The 25,848-nt window shown below is 37.0% G+C and overlaps 1 protein-coding gene across 10 annotated transcripts in view; it reads right to left on the bottom strand.

Moving 5' to 3' along the window:
* Positions 1 to 25,848, bottom strand: part of LOC143258629 (uncharacterized) — a 58,025-nt gene that overhangs the window by 14,609 nt on the left and 17,568 nt on the right. For 6 of the 10 annotated variants that reach the window (XR_013032444.1, XM_076517920.1, XM_076517929.1 and 3 more), the window contains exons 2-5: positions 4,257 to 4,475; positions 1,683 to 1,870; positions 1,294 to 1,409; positions 524 to 727 (exon numbers count right to left, since the gene is read on the bottom strand). Coding sequence is in view for 9 of the 10 variants with exons in the window: in XM_076517920.1 (XP_076374035.1) it covers positions 524 to 727; positions 1,294 to 1,409; positions 1,683 to 1,870; positions 4,257 to 4,475 (727 nt within the window). In the remaining variant the exon portion in view is untranslated. Of the gene's footprint in view, positions 1 to 523; positions 728 to 1,293; positions 1,410 to 1,682; positions 1,871 to 4,256; positions 4,476 to 7,055; positions 7,186 to 13,504; positions 13,870 to 25,848 lie in introns of those variants that run through there. The other 4 variants (XM_076517897.1, XM_076517889.1, XM_076517905.1 and 1 more) reach the window with 4 other exon arrangements.

Here is a 25,848-nt window from a genome sequence, read left to right as displayed (position 1 = left end):
CCAACTTTAGCCAAATTACGTCTCTCAGACCATAATTCTGAATCTGAAATAGGCCATTATTAAAATATAGATTCATCAGAAAGATGGTACAATTATTGCCTGAAACAATGAAGTGAAAATTATAGGAGGTTTATCATGTTATCCTTGTTTGTCCAAAATTTAATCCTAATTCTTATAACTTGTTATTAAGAACTCGAAATGCAAAAATAATGAATAACTTTAGGACACTACAATTAAAATATTGAAAATAAAACAAAATGGACCACAGTATGACTGCAAAAGCCCTTTAAATAAATACTAAAGAAACATTAATTTAACTAATTTTAATGTAAGGGACCAGCAGTCTGAGTTATCTGAAATAGTTATCATTAAACTGTTGAATCTTTATGGTTCAATGTATCATTTACTTTGTACTTTGACAGCTTTGTTTAGCCAAATTCCATTGTTTATTTATTTTTGTAGAACATATGTATAATGATTCAACTCTTCAGTAAATGAAAACATAGAGTCTGGTACAGCTTACCTATAAGTCATGTGAGAAAAATGATTTGAAGGTAGAAAAGCTGAATGATACGGATAAGGTGCTGGTAACAGGGGAAGAAAACAAGGACTGTACAGAGAAGGGTAAGAATGGGAAACATCACTGACACTTCTATAGGGTTGAAAGCCCCGGATGGATGGACAACCAACATCAGGATGATCACTAACTGGCTTGGCTGATTCTGACCTGCATCATAAGCGAGAATCCACACAAAGTATTTTTTTTTAAACATTTGTACTGAACATGACCCTAATACAACAACAAGTTAAGCTTATTTATTTATGTAAGTTACTTCTGTATTTCGAATATCTACTATTCTAACTTCAGGATACAGATCACATTTTTGTCAGGATCTAAAGTAATTAGATCCTGAAAACAATCAGGATAAACTGATAGCCCTACAATTATATTTCTGATGCATAGTAAGATTTGGGTGCTCAAACATATAGTTGACAGCCATTAAATACATCTATGCGTGCCTCACTGAGTTGTACTGTGTGTCAGTTTTTGTGGTTATTATGATATAAAATTGTTCATGGTAACCTACTACAAACTAAAGTTACTGTTTTCTAAAGGTCAGAAGATTGTATTATGAAATTAAAGGTTTAATTCGTTGTTTCTAAAATTTGCACATGGGACTGACAGTGGTACGACAATTTCATCAGAACGACAGAGATACCTACAGAAACAGAGATGAAGGCAAATACTTAAAAACTGTACAACTGGAAACCCAACAACAATATTACACTGACCTGAAGTGAGATATGACCTGATTATCACTGGACCTGAAGTAAGAATCACATCTCTTCTCACTTTGGGCAACTTTGCTCTCCACGACAAGATGACCCAAATCAGACACATTCATCCTCTGGGAAAATAATCCACAAATTACTGCAAACAGTTTAATTTAAAGAAATAAAACAATTGTTCATTCAACTTGATAATTGCTGCACCTGTTGAAGAACAGTTTAAAAACAGCCTCAGAAACATGTGTTGCAGGGAATATAAGTCTTCACGTCTGTAGATTTATTGTAAGTGTGAGAAATGTAAGATAACTGAATCACTGAAGCATTAAGTTCCTTTCTTAGTGTATTACAATTAGATGATCAGGAGTAGAAACTTTACCAGTAGAAACACTTACATTTCTAGTTTCTAAAGACAGAGCTAACTGACTAGGAGTAGGAGAGATAGTGATTGATGGAGATGAAATAGAAGATGCTAGTGGACCATTACTGGAGAGGTATGATGCTGTAAGCATATGATTTGGTGTTCCTGATGTTGAGACGCCAGCAGGAGATGAAGCAGGAGTATTCGATATGAGATCTTTTTCTGGAGAAAAAACAAACATAAAAATGAGATTTTTTTTGGGTCACAAGTGCTCTTCTCAGCTTACTTATAAATACACGTCTGTACACTAAATACACAATATTTATTTCAGCTTACCTATAAATACACGTCTGTGCACTAAATACACATTTATTTCGGCTTACCTGTAAATACACGTCTGTGCACTAAATACACATTTATTTCGGCTTACCTGTAAATACATGTCTGTGCACTAAATACACATTTATTTCAGCTTACCTGTAAATACACGTCTGTGCACTAAATACACATTTATTTCGGCTTACCTGTAAATACACATTTATTTCGGCTTACCTGTAAATACACGTCTGTGCACTAAATACACATTTATTTCGGCTTACCTGTAAATACACGTCTGTGCACTAAATACACATTTATTTCGGCTTACCTGTAAATACACGTCTGTGCACTAAATACACATTTATTTTGGCTTACCTGTAAATACACGTCTGTGCACTAAATACACATATATTTCAGTTTGCTTATAAATACATATTTGTTTCAGCTTACTTATAAATACACATCTGTACACTAAATACACATTTATTTCGGCTTACCTGTAAATACACGTCTGTGCACTAAATACACATCATTTATTTCAGTTTACTTATAAATACACATCTGTACACTAAATACATATTATTTATTTCAGCTTACTTATAAATACACGTCTGTACACTAAATACACATTTCGACTTACTTGTAAATACACGTCTGTACACTAAATACACATTTATTTCGGCTTACCTTTAAATACACGTCTGTGCACTAAATACACATTTATTTCGACTTACTTGTAAATACACGTCTGTACACTAAATACACATTTATTTCGGCTTACCTTTAAATACACGTCTGTGCACTAAATACACATTTATTTCGGCTTACTTGTAAATACACGTCTGTACACTAAATACACATTTATTTTGGCTTACTTGTAAATACACGTCTGTACACTAAATACACATTTATTTCAGCTTACCTGTAAATACATGTCTGTGCACTAAATACACATTTATTTCGGCTTACCTGTAAATACACGTCTGTGCACTAAATACACATTTATTTCGGCTTACCTGTAAATACACGTCTGTGCACTAAATACACATATATTTCAGTTTGCTTATAAATACATATTTGTTTCAGCTTACTTATAAATACACATCTGTACACTAAATACACATTTATTTCGGCTTACCTGTAAATACACGTCTGTGCACTAAATACACATCATTTATTTCAGTTTACTTATAAATACATATTATTTGTTTCAGCTTACTTATAAATACACATCTGTACACTAAATACATATTATTTATTTCAGCTTACTTATAAATACACGTCTGTACACTAAATACACATTTCGACTTACTTGTAAATACACGTCTGTACACTAAATACACATTTATTTCGGCTTACCTTTAAATACACGTCTGTGCACTAAATACACATTTATTTCGACTTACTTGTAAATACACGTCTGTACACTAAATACACATTTATTTCGGCTTACCTTTAAATACACGTCTGTGCACTAAATACACATTTATTTCGGCTTACTTGTAAATACACGTCTGTACACTAAATACACATTTATTTTGGCTTACTTGTAAATACACGTCTGTACACTAAATACACATTTATTTCAGCTTACCTGTAAATACAAGTCTGTGCACTAAATACACATTTATTTCGGCTTACCTGTAAATACACGTCTGTGCACTAAATACACATTTATTTCGGCTTACCTGTAAATACACGTCTGTGCACTAAATACACATATATTTCAGTTTGCTTATAAATACATATTTGTTTCAGCTTACTTATAAATACACATCTGTACACTAAATACACATTTATTTCGGCTTACCTGTAAATACACGTCTGTGCACAAAATACACATCATTTATTTCAGTTTACTTATAAATACATATTATTTGTTTCAGCTTACTTATAAATACACGTCGGTACACTAAATACATATTATTTATTTCAGCTTACTTATAAATACACGTCTGTACACTAAATACACATTATTTATTTCAGCTTACTTATAAATACACGTCTGTACACTAAATACATATTTATTTCAACTTACTTATAAATACACGTCTGTACATTAAATACATATTTAATATTATTTACTTAATACCAATATTCATAGCTCCAACTTTATTCATTAGATACTGATGTGAAAAATGTTTTTCTATGACTTTAAAACATAGACTAATCTGTAAACACAGGATATAATATTAGAAGTAACATCTCACTATATAGTTTCTCTACGTGCAGTAACTGTGTAATTGCTTTTGAAATGTCAAATTTAAATAAACAAACATAAAACGTTTACCCATCACTGGGTCCACGGCTTGCTTCGCAAGTTTACGAAGGGCAGCAGCAAAACTGGAAGTCTTCGTAGCATTCAAAGCAGAATTGTTACTCCCACTGAGATGCCCAATCATGTTACTATGATGACTAGGGTGAAAAGATGGGACAGCACCCACAGTGTGAATGTTAGATTTGGTAGAGACGTGCATGGTTAACGGAGTCTTTGGGCCACGTGGTAGTTCTGTAGACAAATTAACAGGTAATATTTAATTAATACAAAACTTATTATCAGTACTTGGTATTGAAACCAATGGCATAACTCATCTGTTTAATTTTGATAGTTTCTGAATTCTGCGAACATCCAAGTCATTTACAGTCAAGCCTAACTTATTTCATATTGCAACAATTTTTGAAATGCCTGTTATTGTGCTTTAGCTATGTTTATTTGAAGCGCACTCTAGAATATTATGCAATTTAACTATGAGAAATGACTCGGTTCTTTATTTTTGGCCCTACATATGTATATTTCATCTTCACTGAAATCCTACTGGTCCACAAAGAACAAGCCTTGCTGTAAACGGCACAATTTAAACTTTCTTTCCGAATATCTCTAGTTAACACATGACTTGTCAGTATTAAAACGTTTATTGTAATCATCAGTGATGTCGAGAAAACCCACTTGTAGAGAAATATATATGTAAAAACGGCTCGTTTGGGTTAAGAAAATATTTTACGTAGAGGAGAGAACAACGTTTTGACCTTCTTCGGTCATCGTCAGGTTCACGAAACCTAGTTCGCTCCTCTACGTAAAATATTTTCTCAACCCAAACGAGCCGTTTTTAAATATATATCATTGTAATAATACTTCTAAGCATAAATTAAAATACAGTCGTAGTACACAGAGCTCGACTATTACTGTTATTCAAGCCAGGTTATGCCTGTAGTATGTCATACTTTTTCAATTTTTAACTTGCATAACATCCAATGAGTTCATCAATACATATATGTTAAAACTACTCTGAAGGAATTATAGCGTGTTCATCAGAGGCGTAGATTTTTTACACCCGATGGGGGGGGGGATGATTTTTTTAACCACTTACGTGGACTGTTCAATTTACAAATTGGTAATCACTGATTACGTGAACCTGAAAGCGGTAAACATGCAGTCTCAGAGTAATCCTTTTGCCACGATACTTGCATGTATACTTAGGCCTACTGACTGATACTTACTAATTATCGCTTAGATCGAAAAGCTTAGAAGCACGCCTATATTAAAGATGTACATTTCGGCTACTGAAAAAGCCTACATCTAGGCCTAATTATGTAATTCGATTGGTAAGAACACGGGAATCACAAGAACAAATACACAATTTGTTGGCTTGTGATGCAATAAAACAATTCAACAGACCAAACTGTAGGAGGGGATGATTGTATGCATCATACCCCCCATCTAAAATGAAGGGGGGATGTATACCCTCCATCCCCCTCTGGATCTACGCCCCTGGTGTTCATTATTAATTATGAAAAAGCAAATCGAAGGGTTACAACAAACAAGCTGTCATAGTTAGCTATACACATCGTAGTGTTCTTTGTAATTAAATACAATCCATAAAAAATATTGTGCAACCAATAACAGTCAGAATTAGCCACAATATAACGAAGTCCTGGTTACATAGGTGACGAAAATGCAACAAATCGGAACCCAGTCTTTAAAGGTAAATCATCGTTCCGGGTCTATTATTATTTAAAGTTAGGTTTCTCCTTCAACAGAGGCCCAGCCTGGCCAACTGGGTTAATGCGTTCAACTCGTAATCTGAGGGTCGCGGGTTCGAATCCCGGTCGCACCAAATATGCTCACCCTTTCAGCCGTGGGGGCGTTATAATGTTACAGTCAATCCCACTATTCGTTGGTAAAGAGTTGGCGGTGGGTGATGATGACTAGCTGCTTTCCCTTTAGTCTTACACTGCTAAATTAGGGACGGCTAGTACAGATAGCCCTCGAGTAGCTTTGTGCGAAATTCAAAAAACAAACCGTTAACGGGATCTTGATTGTTTAATACCAAGGTCGCCAGTTAGTTGTCACTGGCGCGACTTCTCAGTTACCGCATGAAGCGGAGGTTATCTCATTCTCAAGAAAAGAGGTGCTTTGTTCTGGCACATGCTTCGCACGAGGCACTGCAGGTGACGCGACATCTTGCTGACCCGAATATATAGCTTTAGGTAAATGACGTAATCAATAATATGAACAGTTTCTTCAAACTTTTGTTAATTAAATATGATAATACAGAGAAGAAAAATTTACATGAAATTATATTACAGGGGAAAACAAAGTCTTTGCTCTCAACAAAACTATGAAATATTAAGAAATAAGGAATATCGTGTTAAGATTTTACAGTAGAAATGTTTTTAGGTTCAAAGTTTCACAATGAGTTCGTCTCACCGCGAATATTCAATCCGATTTTTAGCCATATAATCCTTAGGCTGACGAGTCATGCAAGTTGCTCGCCCTCAGACTTTCTGCTAAGTCACTAGGGGCTAACCAATAAGAGCAGGCCATTTTAGGCAATGTAGATTAACAACAATTCTCTGAAGATGGCTCTCCCCTATTGGCACTACTTTATTGTTTGAAACCCTCATTAACACTCTAAAAGCAATCACGATATTAAACTTACAATAAGCATTATGTGTAGCCCTCTTTACGTAAATGCACCCACAAAATTTGGAAATGGTAATTGTCAACATCTATAGTCAATATTACTTGGTATGGAAAAACATTAGAGCCATTGTAATCACCTTGAAATTATAACGGCCAAACACTTACAAGGCAAATCAGACCGGTAATTTACTACCCAGTAAGTAACGGTATGCTCATTCACAGCCCTTGTCGAAGTGGTGGTATTTCTGGCGAACAAAAACCATGATAATCTATCTCACTACAACGTCGCCACACGTTGATAACGTAGCTGTTATCTGATGACAGCCAGCGCTTAACGGTTATGTCGTACCAAGTTTAATGAGGTAATACACATCTCCTAGCGAGACTCACAACTGAATAATAAACTTGCTCGTGTTGACACGACGCGTGAAACATGATCCGTATCTACTAGCAACCTGAACCACATTCACTAAATGCGGAATAACTCGATAGAATTGCTGTTAACTAAAGTACTTTGAAAGGACGATTCACTAATCTATATTAATTTTTCATGTTCAAAAGATTTTCACGACGAGCTATGTGATATGTTTGCACTATAAATATATAGAAGGAAGAAGGCATCACCATGGTTACGTTATGAAAATATCTTAAAGCCGTCAATAATATTGACGTTTTTATTATATAAAGATGGCAGGAGGCATCACCATGGTTACGTTATAAAAATATCTTAAAGCCGTCAATAATATTGACGTTTTTATTATATAAAGATGTAAGAAGGCATCACCATGGTTACGTTATAAAAATATCTTAAAGCCGTCAATAATATTGGCGTTTTTATTATATAAAGATGTAAGATGGCATCACCATGGTTACGTTATAAAAATATCTTAAAGCCGTCAATAATATTGACGTTTTTATTATATAAAGATGTAAGAAGGCATCACCATGGTTACGTTATAAAAATATCTTAAACCCTTCAATAATATTGACGTTTTTATTATATAAAAGGAAGGAGGCATCACCATGGTTATGTTATAAAAATATCTTAAAGCCGTCAATAATATTAACGTTTTTATTATATAAAGATGGCAGGAGACATCACTATGGTTACGTTATAAAATATCTTAAAGCCGTCAATAATATTAACATTTTTATTATATAAAGATGGAAGAAGGCATCACCATGGTTACGTTATAAAAATATCTTAAAGCCATCACATTATAACGCCCCAACGGCTGAAAGGGCGAGCATGTTCGGGGCGACGGGAATTCGAACCTGCGACCCCCACATTACAAGTCGAACGCCTTAACCCACCTAGCCATGCCGAGCCGACAACGATATTGTAAATGTTTGTAATAACAATACGGAATAAAATCCAAACAAAGAGTCGAACAGCTAATAATGTGGCACGCTAAAAATCTAAACAGCTTCACTAACATACTTCTCAATTTTTGGGAAAGTAAACAAACAAGGAATAAAACAGGTCCAAGTTTGAAGTTTCTGTATTACAAATATCCTCCTAAAAATCCTGTTTTAATGTTCAAACTATCTACAAAAGAAGAGTTCTACAACAGGAAACACTTTCAGGTACAAAAACAAATCCTCAAAAATTTCAGGACCATCAACTCCAGTAACGGAACAAAAGCTCCTTTCCCAGTTCAAACTATCTATTGGGTTGAGGAATAATTCCTGAGCGTTTTTTCAAGTTGGAAAAATATATTCATAAATGAAACGCTTTCGCAAAATATTTCATGTCATTTGGTAGATAATTTTTTGCTCTAATACAGTGGTTCTTAACCTTTTTCAGTGTTTGCACCCCTTTCAAATCAGTAATCATTTCTCGCACCCCCTGGAAACTTAAATATAAAAAAAGCTAAAATTATAAAGCATACTCTTATGTAAAAATATAGATTTGCTTTAATTATTCATGGGCATCCTCGCACCCCTTGGGAATCATCTTCGCACCCCTTAGGGGTGCGGGCACCCCTGGTTAAGAACCCCTGCTCTAATAGATGGTGTGTTTGATTTTCATATGTCTTTAATTTTTGCTTTCATTTTCAGCTCATTAAATGGAATGTCAAGTGGACAAAATCGAGCATTTTCGACACCATCTGCTTTTCGCATTTAATTTCTTGCAATTTCGTTTACAACAATGCATACTGTATACCTAGGTATTACATGAAATAAAGTATCATAATAAATGTGTTGGGTGTAATGTGTTCATGCATTGAAGTATTGTATAGTCTTGCATGTAATGCTTGAATGGGCACGAAAATGAGAGGGGTACTATTGAACTGATGCATTATGGGACAGGTTTTGTTTTATCCCTCGTAGTTTTGATCGTTTTTTTGTGGGATATATTAAGTAGGTTTGCCTACGTTGATCTAAAATAACATTTATAACAATTTCATTACTAGACAACATTTTCAAATATTTCTTAATCCTGTAATTATCTGGTCCACACTAAATAGAAAAGTCAGGTACCTGTATCAATACCAAATCTCGGTATGGGTTCTTACACCGAAGTATCTACGTATAAAACATTAACGTCTGAATACTCTTCAAAAGGTGTACTCTCACTACCTGAAAGCAACACCCACATGCAACAAACATACATTTCTAAGTTCTTTATACCCGAAGTTCACTCTGGGTATATATTCACCTAATTAACATGTAGCAGAATAGGTCGGATTTTATCAGTAGTAAACCACCCGCATATTCCTCGAGTTGGTAACGATGGGTGCACGAGGTAATTGGCTCTAATTATCTCTACACATACATTAGTTAAACTTCTTACAGTTGAACTATCGTCATGGGAAGTGAATTATGTTCCATCATGACTCACCCGAAGAATTAATAGTTCGAGGAGTGCTCTAATAGCCACAAGGTAAAATGTTGACCACAGCCGAGCCTTAAATACTAATAGATAACTATGGGTTATTGTACATTCAAAACTTCTCGTTGATACTGTGACACGCTCACATTTACATGTGGCAATGGTCCCGTCTTCAAGAAATTCAGAAAAGAATGTCTTTAATAGGTCGATTATAACTAATTCTAGCATACTGGAGACAGTTGTATAATTTATAAAGTATATAGCACCGATCAATAATTCATGGTACCTACTTCATCATAAACACGCTTCTGTAACGGTACACTTTCAATCTGCTCAGAGTTTACCCACAAATTTCTATAGCTTTCAGTTTACTGACATGCGGGAAAGCGGAGATACAGGGAACGTCAGTTTCATGAAGCCATCAGAAAGTTAAAACTTCTACGTTGTTGCGTGATATTTCCTGGTCCACTTACACAGTTACGACTTTCGTAATAACATTCGTATTTCCTGGTCCACTTACACAGGTACGACTTTCGCAATAACATTGGTATTTCCTGGTCCACTTACACAGTTACGACTTTGGTAATAACATTGGTATTTCCTGGTCCACTTACACAGGTACGACTTTCGTAATAACATTGGTATTTCCCGGTCCACTTACACAGGTACGACTTTCGTAATAACATTGGTATTTCCCGGTCCACTTACACAGGTACGACTTTCGTAATAACATTAGTATTTCCCGGTCCACTTACACAGGTACGACTTTCGTAATAACATTGGTATTTCCCGGTCCACTTACACAGGTACGACTTTCGTAATAACATTGGTATTTCCCGGTCCACTTACACAGGTACGACTTTCGTAATAACATTGGTATTTCCCGGTCCACTTACACAGGTACGACTTTCGTAATAACATTGGTATTTCCCGGTCCACTTACACAGGTACGACTTTCGTAATAACATTGGTATTTCCCGGTCCACTTACACAGGTACGACTTTCGTAATAACATTGGTATTTCCCGGTCCACTTACACAGGTACGACTTTCGTAATAACATTGGTATTTCCTGGTCCACTTACACAGGTACGACTTTCGTAATAACATTGGTATTTCCCGGTCCACTTGCACAGGTACGACTATCGTAATAATATTCGTATTTCCTGGTCCACTTACACAGGTACGACTATCGTAATAACATTCGTATTTCCTGGTCCACTTACACAGGTACCACTCTGATAATAACACTGGTATTTCCCGGTCCACTTACACAGGTACGACTTTCGTAATAACATTGGTATTTCCCGGTCCACTTACACAGGTACGACTTTCGTAATAACATTGGTATTTCCCGGTCCACTTACACAGGTACGACTTTCGTAATAACATTGGTATTTCCCGGTCCACTTACACAGGTACGACCTTCGTAATAACATTTGTATTTTCTGGTCCACTTACACAGGTACGACTTTCGTAACAACATTGGTATTTCCTGCTCCACTTACACAGGTACGACTTTCGTAACAACATTGGTATTTCCTGGTCCACTTACACAGGTACGACTTTCGTAACAACATTGGTATTTCCTGGTCCACTTACACAGGTACGACTTTCGTAATAACATTGGTATTTCCCGGTCCACTTGCACAGGTACGACTATCGTAATAATATTCGTATTTCCTGGTCCACTTACACAGGTACGACTATCGTAATAACATTCGTATTTCCTGGTCCACTTACACAGGTACCACTCTGATAATAACACTGGTATTTCCTGGTCCACTTACACAGGTACGACCTTCGTAATAACATTTGTATTTCCTGGTCCACTTACACAGGTACGACTTTCGTAATAACATTGGTATTTCCTGGTCCACTTACACAGATACGACTTTCGTAATAACATTGGTATTTCCCGGTCCACTTACACAGATACGACTTTCGTAATAACATTGGTATTTCCCGGTCCACTTACACAGGTACGACTTTCGTAATAACATTTGTATTTTGCTGGTCCACTTACACAGGTACGACTTTCATAATAACATTGGTATTTCCTGGCCCACTTACACAGGTACGACTTTCGTAATAACACTGGTATTTCCTGGTCCACTTACACATATACCACTCTGATAATAGCAATTACAAGTTAATCTGAGATAAAACTGAACGTCACAGACTGTGGAAAATCTTATTATAAACAAATCAAAAACTGTATGTAGTTATCGCTATCTAAGTTCAGCCCCTAAAGAGTTCACTGCATATCTTGATATAATAACATATGTAATCCATCTTTTTGGTTATGCAGGAAGTGGGGTGAGTTTCACCTGAATCCCTTATATATAAAAACAAAAGAAAACCTACTTTAAGTCTTGTTCTCCATGCAGTGTTATAACAAAACGTCTTTTCATTGGATGTTTGTGGACTTTACGTGAACAACCATAAAAATATTTAAGATATATATTTTGTACAAAATTACTCCCAAATTTAATGTCATGGCAACTTTTTTTTTTCCAAATTTTTCTAGGGGGCATGGCCCCAAACCCACGAAGCATTAGTGCTGATTGTAACAATGGCTCAAATATTGAATGACACGATAATATTCAAATACATCTAGTTTCAAATTGCCAAATCTATAGGCTTAGCTCTCCCGTTTGTACGTCACGTGTAAGTTGTATTTGTTTGTTTTTGAATTTCGCACAAAGCTACACGTGGGCTATCTGCGCTAACCGTCCCTAATTTAGCAGTGTAAGACTAGAGGGAAGGCAGCTAGTCATCACCACCCACCGCCAACTCTTGGGCTACTCTTTTACCAACGAATAGTGAGATTGACCGTCACTTATAACGCCCCCACGGCTGAAAGGGCGAGTATGTTTGGCGCGACAGGGATGCGAACACGCGACCCTCGGATTAGGAGTCGCACGCCTTAACACGCTTGGCCATGCCAGGCCCGTGTAAGTTGTAACAATGTGAAAAACGAATAAACCAACACCTTAAACGCCAACAATGTTACTAACACTAGAGAATTTGTTTAGTTTGTTTTCAACTTCGCGCAAAGCTATACTAGGGCTATCTGCGCTAGCCGTCCATAATTTAGCACGGTAAAACTAGAGGGAAGGCAGCTAGTCATCACCACCCACCGCCAACACTTGGGTTACTCTTTTACCAACGAATAGTGGGATTGACCTAAACATTATTGCGCCCCCACAGCTGAAAGGGCGAACATTTTCGGTGCGACTGGGATTCGAACCCCGCGACCCTCGGATTAGGAGTCGAATGCCTTAACCACCTGGCCATGCCAAGCCCACTGAAGCATTAAAGGGACCAAAATAAATATATTTGATAACGTTTTTACTTATCTTGTGTTTGAGCTTTTTGCTCGTAAGTTACATATTCCTAACGCCACCTAACAATTATTTTTGTTTAACTACGTATTTATTTTTTCACTGTGTTATGTATTACTTTGACGTTTCTTTTGCTAAGTCAGAAATATCTGATAGATTACAGGATATATATAAGGTAGAAATATTAGATAAATTGGTGAACACATTTAAATTAGAAATACTGCACAAACTACAAGGAACGTTTTAAGTTAGAAATATTTGTTAAATTACAGAATAAATTATTCTAAATCTCTCATACTTTTTCCTCAGCCCTAAAATATCAACATTTAACTTATATTTATATATATTTATTGTGCTTTTAATCGGGGTATGTAATATCCGAAACAAGACAAAAAGAACAGACACTAGATTTAGATACAAAAGTAGGCTTACAACTGAATGAAAGAAAAATTTCGATATAAGCTCATCCTATACGTCACCTATTTTTCTCCCTGGCGGCTAACAGTCTAAATTACGTGCAATCTCTTCATCCCGAGTTTACAGGTACATAAAATGTTGAGATGTGTTTTACCGTACCTACTGCTAAAGCAATCGTAAAATATAATTTCCCTCACGTATAACGCAGCGTTTTATGACGATGATGTATACGCACGAGCTTCTAGGGCGTCCAACTATATTGTTGACACCATATTTACGTAACACCAGCGGTTCGACCTAGAAGTTCCCTTCATCGATTGATGAAACTTCTATACTTAACGTGTACGTGGGAGCCAAGCAGCTGGATGTCAAACTCAGCTCTCCGCAAGTGACGTTAAAGTAAATCATGTATGGTGAGTGCTTACTTTGTGTGTGGACTGTGACGTCATGCCTTATAAATCCAGTGACCCGACTAATCTCAAACAAGAACGGTTATTTGGTGATGCAACATTTTCATGGGAGGGGGGTCATTGTTGTCCATAAACATCTATATTGTTAAGAGGGGTATCAAAATGATGAGTTATTATGCATTATAACCTGGATATTTCAAAAATAAAAAACAACTACAAAGGTTAAGATAAACACATGTTTTTACCACCTTCGGGAAATACATTCTTTTTCATTCAAACAGAAAACTCGTTTCTCGTTCTGCACAAAAAACACCTCTTTTTAGATTATGTAGTGTTCCACGATCGTTGTCATGGTGACTGACATATTACAAGTTTATTCCTCTACAAATACTGTTTAACTGCTTTGTACGTGTAGTGGAATAAATGAAACGTAAAAACAAACAACAATAAAACGAATCCTCGAACCTAGAAGAGTGTGTTTAGAAGTTCTGTTGTTCACCAGCTTATTAACCCTTCTTAAGAAAAAAAAAAAGGTTTATCATGTATCATATAGAAACACGTCAAGACTGTGTTAAAAACTAGGCTTATACTGTTAGGGTAGAACACGCGTGATATTTATAGCTACATCTGATACAACTATACTGTCAGTAGTGAACACGCGTGATATTTATAGCTACATCTGATACAACTATACTGTTACTGGTGAACACGTGTTCACTACTAACAGTATAGCTGTATCAGGTATGGCTAGTCATAACCGTTTGTTAGCAGTTTTTTTATACGGTAGGCTGTGCACCGAAACAACAAATATAATGGAATGAAAGAACAGTTTCTGATGTATGAGTTACAGTGTCATTAAATCCATCGATGTAAGCAGGTCACAGGCTTACAAACGTTATGGTTACAACAACGTGGGAGGCAGTGCTATTGGTGGTAGTACGTTAAGTTGACCGTCTATATAAATATCACATATTTCCTGTAACTTTCGTGAATTATTTGTTTCCCGAAGACTGAACTACAAGTTTATATTTGTCACCTTACGGTTTTATTCTCATTTTTATTCGTCTTCGATCTTGCCACAAAAGGAAAATCAAGGCTCTGGAGCACGTGCACCAGACGAGGTTTTCTCGTAAAATTCCGTTCTGTTCGTTGTCGCGTGGGTTGACTTGTTGGTGTGTTGTCGTAGATCTCTAATGGTTTCGACAGCTGGATTTCATTAACGAATGTATTTCATTAAAGGTGTTTACCGCAACAGTACAGGTCTCTTCGTGTGTTTCATCAATACGGTTTTCATCCATGGTATTAACATGGTGACACAGACCTGAATGTGCTCTATCCACAATATTTGTATTGAAAGTATAATGTTATATGTACTCGGCAATCGCTTTTGTATCCTTTCAAAATACAAATCTTTGAATTAGCTTCTGTTGAATTAATATCGATTTAAAACAAACACTCAGGACACGTGACAATTGAATAGCATGTTTTTACCTAACTGTCGTTTCTCCAATGTTTAGAATGAGAAACGGAAACACAGAAATTCAAACAAGTTGATCGTAGATAAAACATTTACGACTAACTCGGAATTTGTCCACGTCTTAGCACAACAGTGCATACGGGGGGATGGGTGCTTTGTAGTAAACGGGTCCAATAAAAATGGGTTGAGGAGAATTAGGTCAGGAATATATCTGGGGTCACCAACAAAATATTGAGGTTATAATTAATAGGTTTAATATGAGAAGATGACAGAGCATTTCCCTTTTGACGTTCAAAACTAATGATATTTACTTTACAACAGTTTTGTCTAATATATATATAATAGGATAGATGGGGTTGTTATGGGTTCTAGACGAGTACTGGCCACATCTAACGATATGTCATCATGAAAAGAAACGATCAGATAAGTGTTCAAATGAAATCAAAACGGTGTAGATCACGGCGCGGCAACATTTTTGTGCTGGGCGACACTAGGGGTCGCTTTTGTTTGTTTTTGAAATTCGAGCAAAGCGACATGCCAGCCGTCCCTGATTTAGTAATGTAAAACTAGAGGGAAGGCAGCTAGTCATCACCACCCACCGCAAACTCTTCAGCTACTCTTTTACCAATGAATAGTGGTATTGCCCGACACTTTATAAAGCCCCACGGCTGAAAGGGGGCGAGTATGTTTGGTGCGATGGGGATTTGAACCCCCAGCCATGTCGGGCCTAGTGTAAGTATTTTATTCAAAAAGGTTTCAACTAAAAGTGCTGTGGCTTACTTACTTTAGAATGAAATAACAAAGTCGCGGGTTCGAATCCCCATTGCACCAAATATGTCTGCCACTTTCAGACGTGGGAGCGTTATAATGTCACGATCAATCCCACTATTTGTTGGTAAAAGATTAGTCCAAGAATTGGCGGTGGTTGGTCATGACCAGCTGCATTCCCTCTAGTCTTACACTGCTAAATTATGGACGGCTAGCGCAGATAGTCCTCGTGTATTTTTGCACGAAATTCAAACACTATTTTACACCTATCGTTGACTTTTGTTCGAATACATTACTTGTTTAAATTTAACAAAATCGGATTGTTCACCATTTATTTCTCTTAACTGGATATTTTTATGGACAAGCGGTTATGAATAACTGATATTTGTTTGTTTTGAATTTCGCGCAAAGCTACTCGAGGGTTATCTGCGCTAGCCGTCCCTAATTTAGCAGTGTAAGACTAGAGGAAAGGGAGCTAATCATCACCACCCTCCGCCAACTCTTGGGCTACTCTTACCAACGAGTTGTGGGATTGACCGTAACATTATAACGCCCCCATGGGTGAAAAAGCGAGCATGTTTGGTAAGACCGGGATTCGAACCCGCAACCCTCGGATTACGTGTCGAGCGCCTTAACACACTTAGCTAACTGATATTAGTCATACATTAAGCCAATTTATATTAACGTGTAGTACAGCATTAACACTGTTTCAAAACACACTTGAAGACTGTACCATCCCTAACTCTCCAAAGAATTACATCCTTTCGTATAGCTGTAGTATAACTGAGAAGTGTAAAACAAAATTATGGATGATCCATATATGTATATTTCTTTCCTATTTGTTTCTATTAGTTCTTTCCACCCCCCACGAAAAAGGCATAAAGTCCAAAAGCATGCGAATGTTTGTTTTTTGAATTTCGCACAAAGCTACTCGAGGGCTATCTGTGCTAGCCGTCCCTAATTTAGCAGTGTAAGATTAGAGGGAAGGAAGATAGTCATCACCGCCAACTCTTGGGCTACTCTTTTACCAACGAATAGTGGGATTGACCATAACATTATAACGCCGCCACGGCTAAAAGAGCGAGCATGTTTGGCGCGAAGGGGATGCGAACCCGCGTCCCTCGGATTACGAGTCGCACACCTTAACACGCTTGGCCATGCCGGGCCCCCATGCGAATGAAAGCAAAGGAGAGGTTTGTGATAAGCTTCCAATAATATCGTAGGTTTCATAGAAAATAAGGTAATTTTATGTTAACGTAGAAAAACCAGCGAATGAAGTATTTATTTGTATAACCTTTTAAGGTCATACGTTCAAAATGTTGCAAAAAAATCTTAGTAAAGACAGTTTTGTTTCTAATTTTAAATGTTCAGTTTTGTTTCGCGTCACGTAAAGTTCGCGGAGAGAATCTGCTATACGTTATATCATGATTTTGTGTAAATATGTGGACTAGGAATCTTCTACAGTAGGCGTTTGTGACTTTTTAGCGATAAATTCGAACAATAAACGAACAGCATATAATCCACTCGCTGTACGAGCACCAAAGTTCGTATCAAAACACTCTTTCAAATATCCTAAACAAAAAAGTTGTCTAAATAAGAACCAAAAAACCAATTCTTGCTTCATGTTTTAGCTTAACGCAGAAGATAAAGAGGGTGAAGTGCAAATCTCGTTTCCAGCTGCTTTGAAAGACAGTGAAACGTATAGTTGTGTCTTTTATTATGTCAAAAAAAAAAAGAGATAGAGCTTTTAAAACCTTGAAAAGGCCTCTTTGTTCGTTTTGAGCAAAGAAACACTGGGATATCTGCTGTTTTTACATCGGAGAATTGAACTTCAGATTTGGTATCGTATATCTGTAAACTTACCCTTGTCCCACAGGGAGACTTTTGAAAAGAAGTTTCAGTTTTTGTGAGCAAAAAAAAAATGAAGTTTCGAAATTTAAAGGTTAATGCTACCCTAAAAAAGTGAGACCATTATTGTATGTTTACACTATAGTTAATGACAAATAAGATAAATCAAATTTTGGTGTATATGTTTAATTTGTTTATTATATAGACATAAAGCAACGGTGCAGCAGTTACAGAAGAGGGTCGTAAAGTAAGTATCGACATCATGTTAATAATTAATTAGACAAAAATAGAGTAGTGCAATAATATAATTAATAAACTCATGTTTCACCTTCTACATCACCAGATGACAAAAAATATTTTCTCTGGTACCAGAAAAAAATGCAACTGTTTCTGAGTAATTTGGTGATGTTGGATCTAAAAACATGTTGATAATTACTGGTCACCGGGTTTTCGAGTTATGACAGATATATTGAAAATATTCCTATATATTGTAAAAATAATTTTTTTCTTTAATAACTTTATTTATTCATTGAAAATTGCATTTAAAATCTTTAAAACAATACACAGCAGTAATAACAGTTTAAAAATCGTCTGCAGTATGTCTGCGGACTTACAACGCTAAAAACCGAGTTTTGATACCCGTGGTGGGCAGAGCACAGATAGTCCATTGAGTAGCTTTGTGCTTAATTCAAAAACACCAAAACACCTATTCTGAAAATACACTGAGGCTATGTTCAAAACTTTCATTATGGTATTATTCTTTGTTTCAAAATACCTCTTTGAATTGTTATACCTTTTGCGTATGTTACCAGTTTCACGCTGTAAGAATCAACAGTAATCTAACGTCATCAAAGGATTCCATTGGAGAAATATCTCGGTGGAAAGAAGTCCAAATTGGAACCAAAAAAGTGTGTCTTTATTGGCCTTGGCCCCATTTCCGTGTAGTTCAATCATCACAGCATAGTTTTCATCTCTGTGATTTTTTCAGAAATTTAAATGAATTTAAATCATTTACAGTCAGAAAATTCTTACTGACTGAGTAGTTTCATAATCATCATCTATCAGCACCTCCTGAATACGTGGCCCAACAAATACATCTCTTTTACTCTTGCTTCGCGTATTTTTAAAATTTCGTCAAACAGATATCTGAAACCACTATCATTTGTTCATTCCTTTTACAAAATTCTTACTGAGACCCAGTTTAATATGAAGTGTGACAGAACACGTTTTAAAGTTGATATTCTGTTTCCCTGGTATGTAATTCTCTCTTTCATAAATTTCTTTTACGTTCACTGCATGAGGCCCGGCATGGCCAAGCGTGTTAAGGCGTGCGACTCGTAATCTGAGGGTCGCGGGTTCGCAACCCCGCCGTGCTAAACATGCTCGCCCTTTCAGCCGTGGGGGCGTCATAATGTTACGGTCAATCCCACTATTCGTTGGTAAAAGAGTAACCCAATAGTTGGCGGTGGGTAGTGATGACTACCTGCCTTCCCTCTAGTCTTACACTGCTAAATTAAGGACGGCTGGCACAGATAGCCCTCGAGTAGCTTTGTGCGAAATTCAAAAAAACAAACAAAGAAACAAACATTGCATGAAAGTACAGCTTTCAGAATAACTCTAGATGAAGCGATAAAGAGTGTCCCTTCTTAAGCATGATGTTCACTATCCAGTTCTTTTATTAGTGTATCAATATTTGTACAAAGTATCTTGCATGATATAGTGAGAAGTTTCGTTAAATTGAAACTTTTGTTCCTGGATTCCATTGCTTTAAAGGACAGCTAAGAAGTCCCCTATGCTAATTTGATAGCGATAACTCAGGAACGAGATCATTTGGGTATTCTCGTGTGATGAGATTAGGAAGTTCAGGTTTAGGTGTCACAGGTGTATAATTACTAGATAAAGATGATTCATTGTCTTCTTCGCAGGATAACTATTCTGTTTCACAAGTCATTGGTGAAAGTGGCATCAGAATATCATCTCACGAGGTACTGATTTCACTACAGACGCACTATCTGTATATTTATGTATTGTTTAGTTTTGTCTGACTATCGAGAAACCAAACAAACAAAACAGTCACTTGGACAATCTTTGGAGACAGGCCATATCCTGGAAACTACAAGTAGTATTAATTTCATGTTCTAATTTACAGAGGCCTGGCATGGCCAAGCGCGTTAAGGCGTTCGACTCGTAATCCGAGGGTTGCGGGTTCGAATCCCGGTCGCACCAAACATGCTCGCACTTTCAGCCGTGGGGGCGTTATAATGTGACGATCAATCCCACTATTCGTTAGTAAAAGAGTAGCCCAAGCGTTGGCGGTGGGTGGTGATGACTAGTTGCCTTCCCTCTTGTCTTACACTTAGAGACGGCTAGCGCAGATAGCTCTCGAGTAGCTTTGCGCGAAATTCAAAACACACTCTTTTTCAGCCACTTAATCTATAGCGTGCGTTTGACACATTAAAGTAATAAATCTTATTACTGAAATAATTTTATAAACAAAAGATATATCTCAGTTACAGATTTAAATAATAAAAGATAAGACGAAAAAGTAAAATTACTGTAATTATAGGCGCCTTGTTTTATCTCTCGTCATTTGTGTCTGTAGTAATTCGATGATAAGAGCTTCTTTAAAGTTTTCTGTGAGTGTACGTGGTGTCGTTGGTGAGGTTTTGTACAGAGGATGATGGATTCGAGTCAGATGTTTTCGTTTCTGATTACTTTAAACCTATGGTGAGTCTTCGAATTTACAACGCTATAATCAGAGATTCGACTCCCCTCGGTGGACGCAGCAGATAGCCCGCTGTGGCTTTGCTATAAAACACACACACACACACTTAAAACCACCCACAATTTTACACCAGCTATGTTACTGTGAAAGCTCATCTTAACTCTTGGAATACCAAGGTACACGCATATCTTGCAATGTCCCAAACGCATACAGCAAAGGCACGCCTAACCCTATAGAACACGTAGAACATAAATATCTATATATGCATGTATACAAATTAATGAATAACGTCTTACTCAACAATGTTGTATTTATTTAACGCCGTAAAACACTCGAAAACCTACAAAACAATCAACTTTCTCTGACAGTTTTTACTGTTTGAAGAGCTAACAGCAAACGAGAAATTTTTCAATGCTTTTTAGTAATATTTGTCTGTTTGACAATCTTGTTAATTATAATTTGCAATTTAAAACCGAATTACATTTATTGTCACAAGATATCCTACCAAGCACAGAGTAAATCAAAGATACTTACCTAGTCATAATTAGTACGGAATCATTGAAACAATAGTAAATAACATATTATTAATAGTAACAACAGCATTTAAATCTTTTTATATAAGTTAGGCTTAATAGATTAAACTTATGTTTATATTAAGCCTAAATTAACAAATGATTGCATCACTTCCTAAGTTAAGTACCTTTAATCACTGAGAAGTTGTAATTGATAGAAAACTATAATGAAGAGAAACGTCATAAGTTTTAACAGTTTGTGCTTCGCACTGCACCATTTAGTTTTTTAACACCTAGTTTAAGCATTTCTCCAACGCATCAATGTATAATTCATTGTTTCATAATTGTACGCATAACCATAAACAAAGTGTATTTGCGCCGCACAGTCGTGTCTAATTTGATACTCGAGCCACTAGCATTTATCTTTATAACGCATTAACGATCCAGGAGCGCGCATTCTGTTTTGCAGCAAAGGGTTGCAAACCACGGATTAATAATCTGGCCACGCTAATTACCAGGTCACATCTGTTAACGTCGAGTGACGTAAGTCTGTATGCGTGCGAGATTCCAGAAACATGCGATTATTAAAAACACCAGACTAACTAACAGTTTGATAAAATGATACGCATATCACCTGATGATAAAGTTGAAGTATAGAAACACGTGTTATGAGCTGAAGCCAGGGGTTTCGACGTCACCCTGTAGTAGAGCTCTGAACTGACCATTAGTCCCTTAATATTAATGGTGGGTGGTAGGGTACTGGCTCTTTTTCCCTCTAGTCAATAGTTTAAAATTAGTGACAGTGGCAGATAACGTAAGCAGTTTCGCCATAAGATACAAATATCCCCCGGAGGGACAGCAATAAATGTACGGGCTTGTAGGACTAAAATCCGGAGTTCGATTCCTTGAGATGACCACAACAAATAGCCCAATGTGCCTTTGCTCTAAAACAGGGGTGTGCAACATTTTTCGTCGGTGGGCCATATAACCAACTTCATAAATCAAGCGGGGCCACTTAAAAAACAAGCTTATTCGTGTACATGCACAATAAATTAAAAAAAATTCTCAAAATGCAAGCAATAATATTTTATATTTTTGCATGAGTGATCATTTTAGTGCGACACTTGAAATTTAGAGTCCTTGCAGAGCTTGTCAATATCAGCTTTGACAGAAGTGGTTGCCACTCTTAACTGACTGGTCAAATGTTCATCAGTCAGCTGACTTCTACATTTGGTTTTGATGAGCTTCATTTTGGAGAAAAATTGCTCACAGCAGTAGGTGCTACCAAAAAGGGAGGCAATTCTTTGTGCATGACGGGACAAATTGGGAAACTTTTCACGTACACAGAGTTTGTAAAAGTCTAGCAAACTGTTTTCAGAGAATTTCCTTTCAGTGTCCATGTCAGCCTGCAGTTCAATGAGTTCCATTTGGCAATCATCAGGACTGTCTTCCACTGCCAAATCAAAAGGTTGAGCGAACAATTTCAATCTAATTTCAGTTTGTCTGAAATCTGGAAATCTGTTTGCAAACTCATCACGCAGCTTTTGTACACTGGTTCCATATTTGGTGCAATCCAGATTAGGAAATTCCAGTTTCCTGGTTGCAAGACATGTAAAATGGGTCAATATGGCTCTTCTCAACTGAACCTGGAAAAGTTCCAATTTCTTCTCAAAAGCACAAATATGCTCAAACAACTTATTCACAAGTTGACTTTTCCCTTGTAGTTTTAAGTTTAAATCAGACAGATGCTGTGTAATGTCTGTGAGGAATGCTAAGTCATTCAGCCAGTTCTCATTGCTCAAGAAGTCCACATTCTGACGTTTGCTCTCCATGAAGAACTTAATCTCCTCTCGCAGATTCCAGAATCTCTTCAAAGTAGCAGCTCTACTAAGCCAACGTACAGCAGAGAAGTACAAAACATCTGAATACTCACTGTCCAGCTCATCTAAAAAGTTTTAAATTGTCGATGATTTAATCCTCGTGTTCGAATATAATTTACGCATTGGACGACATTTTTCATGACTTCTGCAAAATCCAGAACTTTGGTGCACAAGCTCTCTTGGTGAATAATGCAATGGCTTACAACTACGTCTTGTGCTCCAATTGCAGTTAGAAATTTCTTGGTGAATCCATTTGTCCTACCTGTCATGGAAGGAGCACCATCTGTTGTAACACCACATAATTTATAAGGATTCAGTTCAAACTTTTCTACAACCTTAAGCACTTGTTCACAAATATCCTGTCCTGTGGTTGTGGAGGAAAGGCTTGCCATATCTAAAACTCTTCGAAAACATCAAAGCCTGCAGTAACAGCTCTGATGAAAATGACAAGTTGGGATGTGTCATTGATATCAGTGCTTTCATCCAAAGCCAGACTGAAAGCTTCACACGAATTCAATCTCTCTTTCAAAGTTTCTTTGATGTCCTCTGAAAGATCTTTTGTCCTGCGTGAGACAGTAAAGCGGGAAAGGCTAGTTTGCTCCACCAAATATTTTTTCTCTGGACATGCATATTCTGTGAATATTGTTAAACAATTTTAATAAATTCTCCATCACTGAAAGGCTTTCCCTTTTCTGCCATACATTCACAAAGCTTAAAACTCAGTTTTGTCACCAGTTCTGAATTTTTCTTGAAAGTGGTAAAAACACCTTGTTGCTTTTCAATGGATGTTTTAAATGTTCAATTTTGTCCTTTCGTGCCTGACCAACAATTTCATCAAACTGGGAGGAGTGCTTAGTTGCGTAATGTCGCTTAATATTGTACTCTTTCATGACTGCAATTGTAGTTTGACAGACGAGGCAGACAACACCTTGATTATGTGGGACAACAAGATATTTTGTGCACCATTCACTGTTGAATAACCTTCCCTCATCATCAATTTTTCGTTTCTTAACTGCTGACATTTTACTAGCCCTGAAATCAAAACAAAAATTATTCTCACGAAAATAGCAAAGTAGAAAAAACATAGAATTTATTTACACATGGAACCTCTTATGGACAGAAACACATGTTTCTAAATTGGCATCCGATCATAGCCTTCCGGTACTTAAATTAATTGAGAATAGCAAAATACAGTGTGACCTCGCCTATTCGCGGTTCGCCATTCGCGGCCCCGCATATTCGCGGGTTATGCGCGAACTGCGTTTTGTAGGTCACAGAGACTGAAAGGGCTTTTCGAGGAGATTTCTGTTGTATTTACTCAATCAAGCCGTTTTATCAATTGTCGTCTTCACCAAACAAGATTGGACTGCTATTGGCTGACTGCCTCAGCTTCCCCAACAACGCAAACGGCAAAGCACAGCCCGGTAACGCACGGTACAATTTAGTGAAATACATAACAGTATGCAATATTGCTACATTATTACTGCATCAATGAGTATAAGTATCATTAGTGTTTGGGAAGCATTTCATATAGTATATAATCGCATACATATACGTTTTAAAACTGCGTCCAATATTCGCGGTTTTCGCTATTCGCGGGAGGGTAAAGAACGTAACCCCGCGAATAACGAGGTCACACTGTACATAGAATCAGATGCATCTGAAAGCAAAAATTTTAATAAATTCAGTAAAGTCACAACAATATGCTAAATAATAATCAATTTACCTTCAATCTCTTGTAGTAACTGTAAAAGGTAATAAAATTTTCACCAATAATGAATGACGGACAGCAGAGGTTAGGGAAAATTGTCGCCAGCGGGCGAAGGCGAGGTTCAGGACATGACGTTGAGTCGTAGACAATAGTGCTAGTGCACGTCACCTATTCATGCCCTAAGGAGGCCGACCAATCGAATTCGGCCTGCTCCTCTCTAGCAAAGATAATTTTAGAAGTTTGTCGAGTCGAAGCCTGGGAATCCCGTAGGATCGATGCTTTTAAAAATATTCCATTTGCGTTGGATTACAGATCAGGCCAAATGGTTAGATTACAACAACTAGGGCCACACTAAATGACTTGGCGGGCCGGGTTGTGGCTCGCGGGCCGCCTGTTGCACACCCCTGCTCTAAAAAAACAAACAAACAAACGAATAGCAATTCTTCATGGTTATGGACATATATACGAAAAAAAAAGTTTGTTATGAGCATGCGCAAGAATCGTGACAATAAGACGGCAGTAACAACCAATACCTATACTACGAACAAATTATTATTACGTCACTAAAACACTTCTCACCATAGCAAATAGGAAAGGTGTTCGTGAGTCCAGGTTATTTCTTATACATACAGATAGTAACTGAGGAACTAAAAACCGAAAAGGAAACCCACAGATCTTGTTGAAGATGAGTTTAAAACAAAAATTACCTTTTGAAGCATTTAGAAGTTTGGTTGGATCTGTACAGACATAACTTGTAAAGCGAGTACAGCGGTAAGTCTACGGATTCACAACGCTTCAATCAGGGTTTCGATTCTTCTCGGTGGACTCAGCAAATAGCCTGATTTGGCTTTGCTATATGAAAACACACACACACACATATAACTAGTACTTCGCTTCTACCAAGTTGTTATGATCTTTTCTTAACTATTGGTTTGTTTCTGAATTTCATGCAAAGCCACACGAGATCTATGTGCGCTAGCCGCCCATCGTTTAGCATTGATAGACTACAGGAAAGGCAGCTAATCAAC

Source organism: Tachypleus tridentatus, chromosome 1 (genome assembly GCF_004210375.1).
Source record: "Tachypleus tridentatus isolate NWPU-2018 chromosome 1, ASM421037v1, whole genome shotgun sequence".
Taxonomy (NCBI): Eukaryota; Metazoa; Arthropoda; class Merostomata; order Xiphosura; family Limulidae; genus Tachypleus; species Tachypleus tridentatus.
Note: the sequence above shows the minus strand (reverse complement) of the source record. Positions and strands in the feature narration are given on the sequence as shown.